This window comes from Acipenser ruthenus, chromosome 14, assembly GCF_902713425.1.
Source record: "Acipenser ruthenus chromosome 14, fAciRut3.2 maternal haplotype, whole genome shotgun sequence".
NCBI lineage: Eukaryota > Metazoa > Chordata > Actinopteri > Acipenseriformes > Acipenseridae > Acipenser > Acipenser ruthenus.
Window position 1 is genome coordinate 18,549,132 of NC_081202.1, and position 16,170 is coordinate 18,565,301.

The 16,170-nt window shown below is 38.4% G+C and overlaps 1 protein-coding gene across 5 annotated transcripts in view; it reads left to right on the top strand.

Moving 5' to 3' along the window:
• LOC117419693 (filamin-C) overlaps positions 1-14,084 on the top strand; it is a 53,895-nt gene extending 39,811 nt beyond the window's left edge. For 2 of the 5 annotated variants that reach the window (XM_034032695.3, XM_034032697.3), the window contains 22 exons: positions 196-352; positions 1,641-1,830; positions 2,079-2,102; positions 2,293-2,540; positions 3,031-3,123; positions 4,327-4,426; positions 4,760-4,900; positions 5,188-5,316; positions 5,500-5,673; positions 6,045-6,206; positions 6,563-6,766; positions 6,865-7,017; positions 7,126-7,248; positions 7,815-8,054; positions 8,699-8,968; positions 9,212-9,349; positions 9,862-9,977; positions 10,675-10,807; positions 11,371-11,547; positions 11,751-11,969; positions 12,303-12,506; positions 12,875-14,084. In XM_034032695.3, coding sequence (XP_033888586.2) covers positions 196-352; positions 1,641-1,830; positions 2,079-2,102; positions 2,293-2,540; positions 3,031-3,123; positions 4,327-4,426; positions 4,760-4,900; positions 5,188-5,316; positions 5,500-5,673; positions 6,045-6,206; positions 6,563-6,766; positions 6,865-7,017; positions 7,126-7,248; positions 7,815-8,054; positions 8,699-8,968; positions 9,212-9,349; positions 9,862-9,977; positions 10,675-10,807; positions 11,371-11,547; positions 11,751-11,969; positions 12,303-12,506; positions 12,875-13,062 — 3,583 coding nt within the window. In that variant the 3' untranslated portion in view covers positions 13,063-14,084. The remainder of the gene's footprint in view (positions 1-195; positions 353-1,640; positions 1,831-2,078; positions 2,103-2,292; positions 2,541-3,030; positions 3,124-4,326; positions 4,427-4,759; positions 4,901-5,187; positions 5,317-5,499; positions 5,674-6,044; positions 6,207-6,562; positions 6,767-6,864; positions 7,018-7,125; positions 7,249-7,814; positions 8,055-8,698; positions 8,969-9,211; positions 9,350-9,861; positions 9,978-10,674; positions 10,808-11,370; positions 11,548-11,750; positions 11,970-12,302; positions 12,507-12,874) is intronic. The other 3 variants (XM_034032696.3, XM_034032698.3, XM_034032699.3) reach the window with 2 other exon arrangements.
• Positions 14,085-16,170: the final 2,086 nt, after the last annotated feature.

The window sequence follows — 16,170 nt, forward strand, 5'->3', positions numbered from 1 at the left end:
ATCACTCAGAAGTATAATCAGTTTATTTTGCTCGTTCGCTTCTGCTGTTTTCTGAACTGATGTACTTTCACATTGCACTGAATCAAACAACCCAAACTCAGTATTTGATAAATATTGTATTTCTTTACATGGAGCAGTATTCAAGTGTAGGTCTATGTCTATTTTGTATCACTTAAAAAATATTTACTTTTCCAGCCCATTCAAGATTAAGGTTTCGCCCACTCACGATGCCAGCAAGGTCCGTGCCAGTGGACCAGGTCTCAATGCCTCTGGGGTTCCAGCCAGCTTGCCAGTGGAGTTCACTATCGATGCCAGGGATGCTGGGGAGGGTCTCCTCACTGTCCAGATTCTTGTAAGTATATTAATATTGGAAATGTCCTCACTATACTGTGCAAGAACAGAGTTGCTACCCTGAGGCGATTAAAATAGACAAACCAAGCCCTTTCTATTTATGAAATCCAGATTGCCTAACAAGTGTTCAAACTGTTGTGTATCCTAAAAAATATATTATGAATCAGCTATATTTAAAAAGAAATATAATAAAAAATAATACATTATAACTCTGTGTTGAGGTAAAACAAAACACAATTAGTTAATGTCAATTGAGGTCTAACATGGGTTCATGTTGTCCCAGTAACTGGCTGTGGTGGGTGGTTTCCAGTTTTAAGAATCAAGATGCCTAAATATTAATATAATATGGGAGTGAAACTGTTTTAATTATAACTATAGCACAACAGGGGGTTGGTTTCTTGTGTGAAGGAAAGCAAAGGTAAATCAATGTTGTAGTTCAATAAATACACGTACCTGGTTGATAAATAAAGACAGGGTTTTGGATGTCAAATGTAATCTATCCTTCAAGACATGTTCTGTAGACAGATAAGATGTATACAGATAAAGAACGCATGTTTTTATTTGCTTCGTAGCTCCTCTCTTTTTCTAGCTGAAATCAATTTCCATTCATTTCATTGGATGTTTTCAAAATCCTTTAAATGTCTTTAATATTGTCCACCTAGTCTTTGTGGACTGACACTCATAGAGTTAAACTAACCTCCAGAATGCTGTTATATTTTGCATATTAATAGTGCTGTAAAACTAAAATGCATTATTGGCAGTTTTACAGATACAATCTACTGATATAATGAAATTCTTGATTCTGATTGGATACATAAGGAACTGCTTATTTACAAAGGGGTAATAATGGGTATCAGATATGAAGTAGCCTGTTTCTGCTCAAACCTACTCCTACAAAAGTGCCCTCTTCAAGAATCCAGATAAATTACAAAGCATGATGAGACAAAAGCTGGAAATTACAGCCCATGATCTTAAATAAATTTATCAAGCTACATGTAGTCACTCCCACCAAGTAAACTATTACTGAATTTTTAGACAAACTGATGAGAGGAATCCATTTACGGCTATAATTCAAGTGAAGCTTGTCATTTTTATTTATATCTAAGAAATAGCATTACCATTGAACTACTGTACATTAGCAATACCATGGGTCATGAGGCTTTATGGATTTACTTTGGTTTTTCTAACCCAACATTAACTCATTATCTCATTTAAACCTCCTATAATAAGCAACCATGAACATTTTGTTTTAAAAAAGGAGTTCCACATTTCTTCTTTTTTTTAACTAGGATCCTGAAGGAAAACCCAAAAAAGCAAACATTCGGGACAATGGGGATGGAACCTACACAGTATCATATGTGCCTGATATGACAGGACGTTATACCATCACCATCAAGTATGGCGGCGATGAGATTCCATACTCCCCATACCGTATTCATGCATTGCCAACTGGAGATGCCAGCAAGTGCCTGGTGACAGGTAAGCTACATGCTTTTTGCTCTGAGTATTCATTTTTACATTGCTGTTCTTTCAAGGTTAGAATTATATACATCTTGTAATTATGAATCTATAAAATACACATGAACAAAATATAAACACAAATACTGCATGTTTAGTTTACAGAAAGTAATTCAAACAGTACTGTATAAAAAAGTTAATACTTTGGATGCATGATTCTTTCATATTTTATAAAATGACTAACTACCTGCTTTATTTTTATTTTGTAGTATCAATTGGAGGACACGGTCTGGGTAAGTATTTTATTATGGTCTTTCACCTGGAAGCAGTCTGTTGACACACTTGGGTATATTGAGAGGGAGACTGGATATAGTGATTGGGAATAAAACAAACAAATCTTGTTTAATGTTGGCATTTATGAAAAATGTAATTGTTCAAAAGAAAAAAAAAACGTAGGCATATTTCATGGTGCTTTCCCAACAGGAACTGGTCTGGGACCCACCATTCAAATTGGGGAAGAGACCGTGATCACGGTTGATGCAAAGGCCGCTGGCAAGGGAAAGGTTACGTGTAAGGTGTCAACCCCTGACGGGGCTGAGCTGGACGTTGATGTGGTGGAAAACTCAGATGGGACGTTTGATATTTACTACACTGCTCCAGAACCAGGCAAATACGTTATCACCATCCGCTTTGGGGGAGAGCATATTCCAAATAGCCCCTTCCATGTGGTGGTAAGTGCTTCTGTTATTCTGTTATGCAGTACAATAATCTTAAAGCCAGCAAACAAGGCAGACCTTAGAGGTAACACATCCACATCTGCTGCTATCACATAGATCCCAGAGATAATCTGGACAAACTCTGTGTATCCTGCACAGGCTCAAAGAAGGAAGATGATGAATTCTTTCGATGAACAAAAGAATATTCATAGCTAAATGTTGTTGTTCTTCAACAACAAAATGCACCCTTTTACAATAAATTTGTTTAACATGATATATTTCAGTTTATATTCTCACGACTTCAAAGCTCAGTGGCTGATGGGAGCTAATGTAATTGTTTTCGTTCAGTGGTGTATGAATTAGTTTTTCAGCAAATTCTGCACTTGAATATTGAATGTTATTTATTTTAAACTCCAACTTTGATCTTGTAAAATGTATGGTTGTGTTCGTGCATGACATAATATTGTGTTTTTTTCCCCCTTAACATGTAAATGACCTTCCGTAGGCGTGTGACACCATTCCCATTATTGAAGAACCATGTGACATGCTGCAGTTACACCAGCCCTACGCACCCTACACTGGCTATCCATCACACTGGGTATAGAGATAACAATAGACCAACAACAATTAAACATTTTAATTACAAAATACAACTTAAAACTACAAAAATAATTGAATAGACAATATATTCTGTAAAGTATAAATACATAATCAACACAAATCTTTTAATGTCAATGTACTCCTGCTCTGGTATGTTCACCACTATGTTTGCTTTAGCAATACAATACCAATGTTTGCCTAATTTGTCTGAAATTTGCATTTGGCATTCACCTTATTTGTTGTTCTCAACGAACAAAAACATCAAATGCATTTTGAAAGATCCCAAATCATTTAAATATCTATCCTACCTATCTATCTATCTATCTATCTATCTATCTATCTATCTATCTATCTATCTATACAGTATATATTGAGTGCCTAAAGTTACATTTTGCAGTGAACTTGGTTGTAATTACTAAAGCAACGGTTGGTACATCTGCCACGGCCTCAACGTTCATTAACACAGTTTCTCCTTCTTTTCATCCACTCTCACTCATTTGGTATTTCAGTGTACAGCCTTGTCCTTCATCACAATAATCCAGTAACCCGCAGTTAAAACCAGAAATCTGTTAATGTGTGCATCAATATAAACTAAACATGAAACCAAAGATGACTTTTTTTTGTATTGGCAAGTAATGGTTCCCACAAATGTACTTTTATCTGAGAAATTAAATGATAAACTATGAAGGTACAGTATATAGGACTATTGCCTATACATGTTCCAATTATATTCTTATATACTAAATCCTGAATCTGTAGAGCACATGGCCCTACTTCTTTTATTTAGTATGGCAATTGGATTTAATATTACCCATATTACTTTTACAAATAATTGCAGGAATATACACGTGTTAAATGCCAGGTATTTTAAACTACAATTTTCAGCTCTATTAACTGATATCTTGGGAACTGCAACCCCCACCTCCTCCTATTTCCTGGATGTTTAATTTTTTCAGTTAAATCCCCATTTTAAATGTTAGCATATTTAAATGTACAACTGATTCATTCATTCTCTTTCAGCTTTTCCTCTTTTGAATCAGCTTTTACCAGCCTGGACCACCTTGTGCACTCATCACCCAGAGCTGATCTTCCATTAAACGTTGACATCATTTCCTGTTAACAGTCTCCTTTACTTCCTGTCTTATTACCTGCTGCTCGTCTTTCATTTACTTTGACTGACTGTTATGATTCCTTCCCTCAGGCGACAGAGGAACCCATTGCCCCAGTTGATGTCATAGAGTCCATGCTTAGGCCTTTTAATTTGGTCATTCCTTTTACTGTCCAAAAGGGAGAGATTACAGGTACGTTCTTTAGGTGACACAGTAGCATAAGTCTCGGTCAAAAGGCTGCAAAGAGATGACTCCATTGTCACTGAATTAAAAAAAAAAAAACGAATACAGTCCTTGTTTGCTTAAATGTCCTTAATTAGGTATTCATAGCAGTTTGAGACTGGAAAAGCATAGTTAATCAAGCACTGGACTGAGCTAAAATATTAGGATTAGTGAAAACAGAACCCCCTCCCAGACCTATCCAGATTCTGAGTTTGTAAACTGCTGGTGCTAATGATCCCTAGACCCTTATCTGAAGTCAGATTCTCATCATAGCCCTTTATCTGTGTTTCATGGTTACTGCAGGTGAAGTGCGTATGCCTTCAGGCAAGACAGCCCGTCCGAATATAACTGACAACAAAGATGGAACTGTCACTGTGAAATATGCCCCAACGGAAAAGGGACTGCATGAAATGGATATTAAGTATGATGGAAACCATATTCCTGGTAGGTAGCCAATGAATTAATCCCCCTTTGAAAATGTCTCAATTACAGACTGATTTAGTGTCCAATGGGAGAAGCAAAGTACTGTTCTGGTATGATCTATTTCTCATGTCTTTTAATTGTTGCCAAAAATTACTAGTCCAAGGATTAAGTACTTACCCTATTGCCATAAAAGTAATGTTTTACAGAACCATTATATTTAGAGAAGGAGCATTTATTGATACAAGATGCTGATGTTTAATACATAACAGAACATCCAATTTAAACCCATTTCACTTTTTTCATTACAGGAAGCCCACTGCAGTTTTATGTGGATGCCATCAACAGTGGTCACGTGACTGCTTACGGGGCAGGCTTAAGCCACGGAATGGTGAACAAACCAGCCACGTTCACTATTGTTACAAAGGATGCTGGAGAAGGTAAGACAATGTTTATTCAGGATGTAGATATTTTAGTGGTGCCGGAAAAAAAGAAATCAATACTTTTCAGATAATATTATAAACTTAATTTTACGGCCACATTACCTCCAGAAAAAGCTTCAGTTTGATCGTTATACTAAGAATAAAATATCTGTTATGTTGGATTCTTTTTTTTTTGGCCAGGTGGTCTGTCTCTTGCTGTTGAAGGCCCATCTAAAGCTGAGATCACCTGTAAGGACAACAAGGATGGCACTTGCACTGTCTCCTACCTCCCCACATCACCTGGCGATTACAACATTATTGTCAAGTTTGACGACAAACATATCGCAGGAAGCCCCTTCACTGCAAAGATCACAGGTAGGCAATCAGCTTTGACAACTGTTACCAGTTAAATAATTACAAAATAGATATGGTAATAAGCAGAAATCCTTCAACCCCGAGCATAGATTATGTTGAACAAAGCTTACTGCTTCCATGTGAATTTTAGTTTGTCAAGAACTGTGTAGCACTAATGAACAATCTAGCCTACCCATTCAATAGATATACCAATATTCTGATCTTTGCAGCAGATCTACTGTTAAATTTTCAACAATATCTTCCAAATATTTTTGATGATGTAGAGGCATAAAGATTTACTGTTTTAGATGTTTATTGAACCTCCACCAAGTTAGGATCTGGGTTGCATGAACATATGGGCAGTTATAAAGTAAAATACTCTTTTCTTACAGGGGATGATTCTATGAGAACATCTGAGCTCAATGTTGGCACTGCAACAGATGTCTCTTTGAAGATCACAGAGACAGATCTGAGTTCGTTAACAGCAAGTATCAGAGCGCCGTCTGGCAATGAGGAGCCTTGTCTGCTGAAGAGACTGCCAAACAGGCATATTGGTGAGTGCCACACTGATTTATGTGAGTGGTACCATTCACCGATAGACATCTTGATAGGCTAAATGTGTATGGCATATGCAGTGGTGCTTGTAAGAAAGCTGTTTCACTGCATACAGTACATTTTTTAAACTACAGAATACAAAGATAGTAGGCTAAAATTCAAATAAGTCAAAATGTTGGCAATAACATACTTATATTATAAATAAATGTGTGTTTTTATCCTGTAATAAAATGAAATGCTTTTAATTGAGAAGTTTTTGTATGGAAGTATTTAAAGACAAATCCTTCATAAAGAATTACTTTTGTGACAGAAAACGATCTTGTTAAATTCAACTTGTACTTGTTTTCCCTGAAAGGTATTTCGTTCACTCCCAAGGAAGTTGGAGAGCATGTGGTTAGTGTTAAGAAGAACAGCAAGCATGTCACTAACAGCCCCTTCAAAATCATGGTGGGTCAGTCGGAAATTGGAGATGCCACCAAAGTGAAGGTTTCAGGAAAAGGATTGGTGGAAGGTCATACCTTTGAGGTGTCTGAGTTTATTGTAGATACTAGGAATGCAGGTAAGAAAAAATGGTGGAAGTTCAGTTTCTATCTACTTTTACTCCAAATGATGACCAGAGCTAAACACTGAAACACTTTTTTTTCATTTTATTGTTAGGTTATGGGGGTCTAGGTTTGTCAATCGAAGGTCCAAGCAAAGTTGACATAAACTGTGAAGATGTGGAGGATGGAACTTGTAAGGTGACATACTGCCCAACAGAGCCTGGCAACTACATCATCAACATCAAATTTGCTGACCAGCATGTACCCGGTAAGTAGGAGATGAATGCCTAACTAAAAGATTAAAAGATATTATACAGATAAACCGTAATTTGTCAAGTGTGTTTCAACAAAGTGTAAAATATTACTCCAATTACAGGCAGTCCATTTACGGTGAAGGTGACTGGGGAGGGGCGTATGAAGGAGAGCATTACCAGGAAGAGACAGGCTCCCTCCATTGCCACAGTTGGCAGCACCTGCGACCTCAACCTCAAAATTCCAGGTAAGCACAGAAAGTACAGCCAGAATACTTCATAAAAAAGACTTTGATTCCCTTTCTCCCATTCTACTTTTACTGCTAGACACCGCTTTACTTTATATGTTGCTTCAGCTGTCCCCAAGTTCTCTAATAACTTTTGTTTGTAATGTGCACCATCATTTATTTAATTTTTTTTACTCTCTTTACCTTTTTTTGTTTGCTTGTCCTTGGAAAAAGTAAAGCCCATACTTACAGGAAATGCCGGCTTTGGCAGGAAGTTAGATTTATAGCACATTTTACTAGGTTTCCGATTGAAATCTGGACTATAGGAAATTATGTTAAAAGCTCTGGTCTATATGCTATTTTCTTAATAATCTGCCTATTTTTTTAAAAACACAATAATTTATTTTAAGATCTAGTATGTGTAAATATAATAAATTAAACTTTAACAATAGTAAGTAGAGGTGAATAAGAAAACTGAAGTTCTAAAGGGTTGTATGGGCTGCTCTTTTTGTCAAAGAAACCTGCTGGACTCTCTTTCTTCATTCCTTCTTTTCTTCCATTCTTCTTTCCTTCCCTCCTGCTTTCAGGGAACTGGTTCCAGATGGTGTCAGCCCAGGAGCGTCTGACGCGCACTTTCACGCGCAGTAGCCACACCTACACACGCACTGAGCGCACAGAGATCAGCAAAACTCGGGCCGGGGAGACCAAGAGGGAGGTCAGGGTGGAGGAGTCCACACAGGTTGGAGGAGATCCCTTCCGCGATGTCTTTGGAGAGTTCCTTGGCCGTGAGAGCCTGGGAACCTTCACTGGCATTCCCAGACCAGAGGGTGTGTGTCCTGGGCTTTCTGGATCATGATTTGGCTTTTTAATCCCTAGAGTTTATGATGTGGCTTGATGTTTTGTTACAGCTGCGGTAGCTTAGTTGTTAAAGTGGTGTAATTTTGTGGTGTAGTTCTTAAGGCAGCATAACATAGAGGTTATCTCATTGTAATGATTCAGACATAAATTAATTCCAACAGAGCCAAGCAATTAAGATACATATTGGAATCTGTATTGTATGCACTTGAGAGATAGTTGCTATGTTTGGAGGTGTTATTTCATTAGAAATGCAAACATGAAATCATTTTTAACAAATGCACACAAAGGGAGTCTCTAAATAAAGTCAAACCTGGGTATGAAAAGCAGTAGGAGAGCAATTGGCACCAAGGTGCTATTTGTATGTGTCTGACCAGGGATCATTCTTTATCCTGTCTTTATCTTCAGTCTGATCTTTAAAGCATTTAGCTGTGTCACCAGGTCTTTTCTCACTGCAATCTATTTTACTCTTTACTGCTTTATGTTGGTCTGTGATTGTTTCCCACATGGCACGTAATGTTTTAGAAAATCAAACCCATTACATTTTCATAAAAGATGTATCTATGCATTTAGTGACATTCTCAAGTTCCTTGTTCACTCTTATCTCCCCTCCCAGGAGAAGCTGGGTCTCAGGAGATGACAGCCCAGGTCACTAGCCCGTCAGGGAAGACCGATGATGCAGAGATCATTGAGGGAGAGGACAGCACCTACAGCGTGCGCTTTGTGCCTCAGGAGATGGGTCCCCATACTGTGAATGTGAAGTACAGGGGGCAGCATGTGCCTGGCAGCCCCTTCCAGTTTACTGTGGGGCCCCTGGGTGAAGGTGGCGCCCACAAGGTCAGGGCAGGTGGCACCGGCCTGGACCGAGGGGTGGCTGGAGTTCCAGGTACTTTTGCCTTCATTTTCAAAGTAGTGAGGTTTGTAACTACAACCTGTGTAGACCACCTACTGCAGTAAGTGCTTCAAGCAGGTCTGGTAATATCCCCTTCAGTGAAAATCAGGAAGTGACATGACCACTACTGTGGCCCCAGGACCTGAATGGGACAGTATACATGCTAAATATGTTAACAGCTCTTTTAGACTCATAAACTACCACATACAGTAATTGACGTGTCTTCCCATCCCACAGCTGAGTTCAGTATCTGGACCCGAGAGGCAGGCGCAGGTGGTCTCTCCATAGCAGTAGAAGGCCCAAGCAAAGCTGAGATTTCATTTGAAGACAGAAAAGACGGCTCATGTGGCGTCTCTTATGTCGTTCAGGAGCCTGGTAAGTTCTCACTCGTCCATTGATCATTGTAGTGCTCCGTGGAAACAACGTATCCACATAAAGATGAAACTAATAATTACATTGCTTGTCCACACAGTCCTTAAGTCAGAGGCCACATTCATTTCATTTTTGCCTTGTTTATTAATTTGTACATAACTGATATGCACCTACAGTACCAGTCCAATTGTTAAATAATGACTTCTGTTAGTTTTTGAGTGAAATTTGAAATAACATTTATTATTATTATTTATTTCTTAGCTGACTCCCTTATCCAGGGCAACTTACAATTGTTACAAGATATCACATTATTTTTACATACAATTACCCATTTATACAGTTGGGTTTTTAGTGGAGCAATCTAGGTAAAGTACCTTGCTCAAGGGTACAGCAGCAGTGTCCCCACTAGGGATTGAACCCACAACCCTCCGGTCAAGAGTCCAGAGCCCTAACCACTACTCCACACTGCTGCCACTGCTTTACCAAATGTGTCTCAATACCATTGTTTTTCAAAGGTGATTATGAGGTTTCAATCAAGTTTAATGATGAACACATCCCAGACAGTCCCTTTATTGTACCAGTAGCCACTCTTTCTGATGATTCTAGAAGACTCACTGTAACCAGTCTTCAGGTAGGTTTATCTCCAGATATATTACATTGTTTATTTTATATGGTGGTTTATCAGAAATTCTTGAGAGTATGCAACACCCTGCTGTAAATGGAAAAGAAATAGAGGAAGAAAAAGTAGAGTAGTCTCTTCCATCACTGATTTAATAAAACTGGCAGCATCTGAGGTACTTGGCTGCTGTAAATGCCAGTCCTGCCTGTTGTTGTCATTCTACTCCACACTTGTTCATATATGGCATTCATTTAAAGAAGTAATGTTACTAAGGATCCATGAAACAAATACAGTTTGTAATTCCTTGCATAGCAAGGTGCTATGTGCTTCGAGTAAAATGTAACACATCCACACAATTAATCAAAAATCCTATGCTATAAAACAGATAGACAAAAAATAAAAAAACAACAACTTATATTTCCGTCTGGACTGAGTTAAATCTAAAGTAACATTTTTAATTGGCAATAACACTTTGTCAAAGAATACCATTACATGGGCTTAACTGTCCCTTTGCACATGCAAATAGGCTATTTGATCTGCAACCAGACTATGCTAAGCTTTGAAATGTATGCCATCTTAATGAGCTCTGGTTACAGGGGAACTTTACAATAGTATTGCCTCCCTGCTCGTTTGGGATATGTGCTCATCTTTAAATCTGACAGAAATAACCTGCCAGTTAAACCTGACACTGCTCTCTGATCCCCTTCAGGAGACCGGATTAAAGGTCAACCAACCAGCATCCTTTGCTGTGCAGCTGAACGGAGCCAGAGGAGTGATTGATGCCAAGGTCCACACGCCCTCTGGTGCTGTGGAAGAGTGCTATGTCTCAGAACTAGACAGTGGTGAGTAACTTGAACTTCAGATAACTCTAAAATATTGTTAACTGCAGAGATTAAGAATACATAAAGAGCTGAAAGATGATTGAGTTTTGCTGTAAGCATTGAATTGCTTTGGGGTAAAAATAGTAGAAATGGGGCTGATGGTTTCTCATAGGTCAACCAGTTTTACTTCAATTAACTAAGTTAAAAAGGTAAGTACCAGGTCAGACAGTGAGATTGCTCAACCAATTGCCTGCAAACATTTATATTAGTAGAACTCTATCAATAGCACTTGACACAGTTCATCATATTCATGCTACAATTGCCAGTGGCTTGCCATCAGCAAGTAAACCATCACCTGAATTTAATACTTACAGTACAGGACAGTATCTGCAGGGGTAGCAGTTAGAGGATAGGGGATTTCAGAAGAACTGAGAGACATAGAGAAAGAAAAGATAACAGTGTAAAAGTTAATACAAAGTAGTCTTTTCCATCGCTATTTAATAAAATTGGCACAGATTATGTGAAAATGTGCACTCATAACCGGTTATTTTTTTTATTTTACATTTTCTGTTTTTGTTTTGTAGATAAGTATGCAATCCGCTTCATTCCACACGAGAATGGGGTCCACTCCATTGATGTGAAGTTCAACGGAAGCCACATCCCAGGAAGCCCCTTCAAGATCCGAGTGGGAGAGCCAGGCCAGGCAGGAGACCCCGATCTCGTCTCGGCGTACGGACCAGGGCTTGAGGGAGGAACAACAGGTAACTTCACACAGTACTGACTGACTGACTGACCATTTAAATAAGGGGGTTCTTTTAGCGTGCTCAACCACTCACATTGGACTGGGAAGTAACATCTTTCAGGGGAAAACCAGCAGCTACTACACAGTGAAATCCTGCCTCTGCAAGACTAGTATACTGAAGTTACTATTTTTACTAAATGTCATGTTTGGTTTTTTCTTTAGGAGTGCCTTCTGAGTTTGTAGTTAACACCTGTAACGCTGGATCTGGGGCCCTGTCAGTTACTATTGATGGCCCATCCAAGGTTAAAATGGACTGTAATGAGTGTCCAGAGGGGTACAAGGTTATATACACACCAATGGCTCCTGGTAATTACCTGATATCTATCAAATATGGTGGACCTCAACACATCGTGGGGAGCCCCTTTAAAGCAAAGGTCACAGGTAAGATTTTATGGGATTATAAAATATACAAATATAAAATAAACCTATTTTAAAACAAACATAACAGCGTAACAGCTAATGGAGCAGGTAACCGGCCTAGACTTTCTTAGTATTCCTTTTGAAAGTAGTTGTAGTTATACTTTAAGATGTCATGTGAAGCCAAAAGAGATACAAATTTTTAAAAAAAATAACACACATAAGGATGTATTGTAAATATGAAAAGGGCATTTGTGTTGAAAATACTGTTGTTGAAATATTTTGTGAATGAAGATACTGTTGTTGAAGTATAATGCAAGGAGCAGATTTGTTACTGACGCATTCTTTAATGTTTAGGTGCTCGTCTATCTGGAGGTCACAGCTTGCATGAAACTTCAACAGTGCTGGTGGAAACAGTCACCAAATCAGCCACAGTTGGGGGCTATGGAGCCATGCCCAAGTTCTCATCTGACGCCACTAAAGTTGTGTCACGGGGGGCGGGCCTGTCCAAGGCTTTTGTAGGACAGAAAAACACGTTCACAGTAGACTGCAGTAAAGCAGGTAAGTCAGCATTGTTAGGGCAAAACTGAAGGCAGATGTTATAAAACATGCTTTATACCAAGCTTCTTCAAAGAAAGTCACATGCTTTCCACCATCAGAACTAATGGCTACAGCGCACCTTGAGCTGTATTTTACTGAAGTATTCATAACCTGAAACCATTGTATGCTTGTATTTAATTTCCTGGTAAAATCTGTACAAAACCAGCCAAACAGAGTGGAGGAGTTATCTCTTTAGTACTGTTTTAATAATAAAATCTGGATTTATATTTGTTTTAAGATGTCCCAGTTACAAATAAATAAATAAAAACAACACTTTCCTCTCAGAATGTTATAAATATGTTTTGAAAATCCTAATTGTTTTGTTTTAGGCACAAACATGCTTATGGTCGGTGTCCACGGTCCAAAGACTCCATGTGAAGAGGTGTACGTCAAACATATGGGCAACAGAATGTACAACGTAACATACACTGTCAAAGAAAAGGGGGACTACATTCTTATTGTCAAATGGGGCGATGAAAATGTTCCAGGAAGCCCTTTCCATGTCACCGTACCTTAAACACTACACTGTGTTACACCCTGCCCCCCCTCCCTCTATTACCTAATGGACCTACCCCGCGACGCACTAAATAATATAAAGAGAAGTTGAAAAAAAAAGTTTTAAACAATGTGCCAAATCTTTAGATTCAGATTCTTTTTACAAGCACTAAGGTCCATGAGGACACAGTACTGACATCACAGCAAGAAAGTGCGTACTAAAAAACAAATGACCCTAATTTTCTGCCTTTTTTTAAATAAGTTGAACCCTTATACTAAGTTGTTGGTTTTTTGGTCATATTTGTATGTTTATTTTGGAGAATAAATATATCCATAGCTTAAAGTGATTAGTTTTATTTTTTCCAGCTGATATTGGCCAAGCATGATCAACTTAAGCATTTTCTTAAATTGAAGGAAAGGGATTCTTTTAAATACCAACAATATAAGTTTGTTTTTTGCTTCAGTAATGTAAACAGAAAGTATTGCAAGTTTAATTAGCAGAAATAACTAATACCTTGTCTTTAAGTAGACATGTGTTAATAAGCGCATACAGGCCAATATAAGCTTGAGAAGGGAAATGTCACTCTAAACAGGTCATTGTCAGGGTAATGTGGATATTTGTAGGGTTTAATTTATTTAGCAAAAAAATATTGTAATTGTTTCTTTTTATATGAACAGAAATTCAGTGTAGAGAAACATTTATGGATTCAGTGAGTAAGGTGTGTGGAAATGATGACATTTATAAATAAATAAATAAATAAATAAATATTAAACACATAAAACTGCTGACAGTGACCTCTTACTGTGCCCTGACCCACTTACAGAGAAAGCGATTGGTCAGAGAGAATTCAGTTGTTGCAATGTACTATTATTTGAATGTTAAAACACAGACTTTGCATTGAGAACATTGTTACAGAGTGCCATTTTATAGTGTTTTTGTATGTATTAAAAATGAAAAAGCTAATTGTTTGATATAATAACCAATTGTTTGGTAAGATCTTGCAGACATAAATAAAGTTTAACTGCTAGCTTGCCACAAAAACATTAGTTCTGTGTTACTGTATGTTTCTTTAACATTACCTATTGGGGCTTTTTATCCGAAGACTGTAGAATTAGTTTTTAAGCACTTTGCTAGAATGCATATATTGAGATAATTCTAGAACCTTTTACATAAAGGTTTTACAAAGATGTTTGGACTGTGCATACAGTGCAGTATTTCTGTTATATTATGTTACACTGACATCTACTGGCTAGACATTGTAATTCAAACTGTTTAAAATAGCATTTCACGTCACCTTACCTTAGTTGTTTATACCTTTGTGACTTAATGGAAGAACAATGTTAACATTCCATAACTACTGAAATTATACACAAATATAACCCTAAGATAATTAATACAACCATTTCAGTTTTACCTATATAAAGGTATAGTGTTAAAGTTAAAATGAGTGGTACCTTGATCCCCCAAATAAAATGTTAAAGAAAAAAAATGTGCATCTGCACCTCATAGAACCAATCAATCTTTGGAAAAACATTTCTGGGATGTTGCATTTTGGGGTTGCCATTGGTGGCATTAAACTAAAGTTTCTATTCAAACTTGCCCAATGCAACGGTTTAAATCGAGAGAAAATTCTGACTCAAATTACTAATCAATGTATTACAATACAGTTAGCGAACCATGAATGGCATGCTTTGGGTCAGTACTTTTCCATTGCTGGAGCTTTTCAAATGCCAGTCAACCAATAGAAAACATTAATTACATTCAGATCTGGCGACTGGGTAGGGAGGGATGTGTTTTCAGTTATCCTCTGATTCGGAGGAATGTTTATACCCAGTCCATGCCAGAAGCATGCAGCCAAGTAGTCAGTTGCATAAACATTTGTATAACAGTTAAGGGTACATGTGGAAGGGTGGTGGGCAATTCACTGACACAAGGAGACAGTACTTTATTTGTTGCTCAGGCGCACTGATTTATTTGGTACAGTAGATGGCGCTGTTGTCCGTGGACTGGATACTGACAACAGTAACCAGAACCACGGTGTTTACCAATACAGGTACAGACACAACAAGTGCTCGTAAATAATAATGAAAACCAAAGGCGAAAGAAAAAGGGAAAATAAAACACAGTAATAAAACTACAAACAAAAGTGCTGCTTACGCAGTGCCCCCACTGCCACTAAGCCGGTCAGAATGGGCCTCCGTCCTACGCTCAGTTACCCTATACACTGGGATGGCCGGAGTTCCCCGTACGACTAAACACGTCCCCTCGGGTACGTGGTGATTTCTGTTATTTATTTCCTCTTTAAATTATTTTAAGGCCGGCTGTTTTCCCCAGCCAGGTTTGCCTCGTTTTGTTTTTAAAACTGACGTCTTTCGTCATTGTCACTGTATATTCCCCAAACACGGCCACCTGAGTGCACAACCAAGCCAGATCTTATGGGCCGAGCAGTCTCCCAAGGCCCGCCCCTCAGCCACTCAGAGAGAGGGAAAGCACACATACCCTCTTCCCCACCTCTCCGTGTCATCGCCATGACCGACAGGCGGATACCACGAGACTGCTGCCCTCTACCTGCAGTAATACGGATGTGCCAGACAGTCAGTCCAGATCTCCCCTGTTACAGTACATTTTCCATTATCTAAGGTATTACCTTCAGGGTGTTAATATTTTTCCTTTGAGTGTTTCTGCAGCACTCAAAGGAAAAATATTAAAACTTAAGATGTTTTGTACAACTGGCCACAGACCATTAAAGAATTTCCAGAATCCTGGCTCTAGTTGATGGACAGTGGGAAAACGTGGACTCATCTGACCATACCACAGTTCACCGCTGATACTGTGTTCATAGTGTTATACTCCTTGCACCACTGGACTGCTCCCCTGCCATGACACTCCGCTATGTAGTTTCCTTTGCAGTTCCAGTGTAACAGGGCTCTGATATTTCACGTTGACCCTCTCAATGCTCGTGATTCATGCTGTTGATTTGTAACAGGAAATGCTGTTTTTATGTATTAAATTTGTTTTTTCCAATTTTCATAATGCAGATATGAGGGACAGCCCATTTACACAATACTGACATCAAGGGGAAAAGGGAGGCTGGGCATTGGCTCCCTCTAAGCGGACTAAGGGGACTTA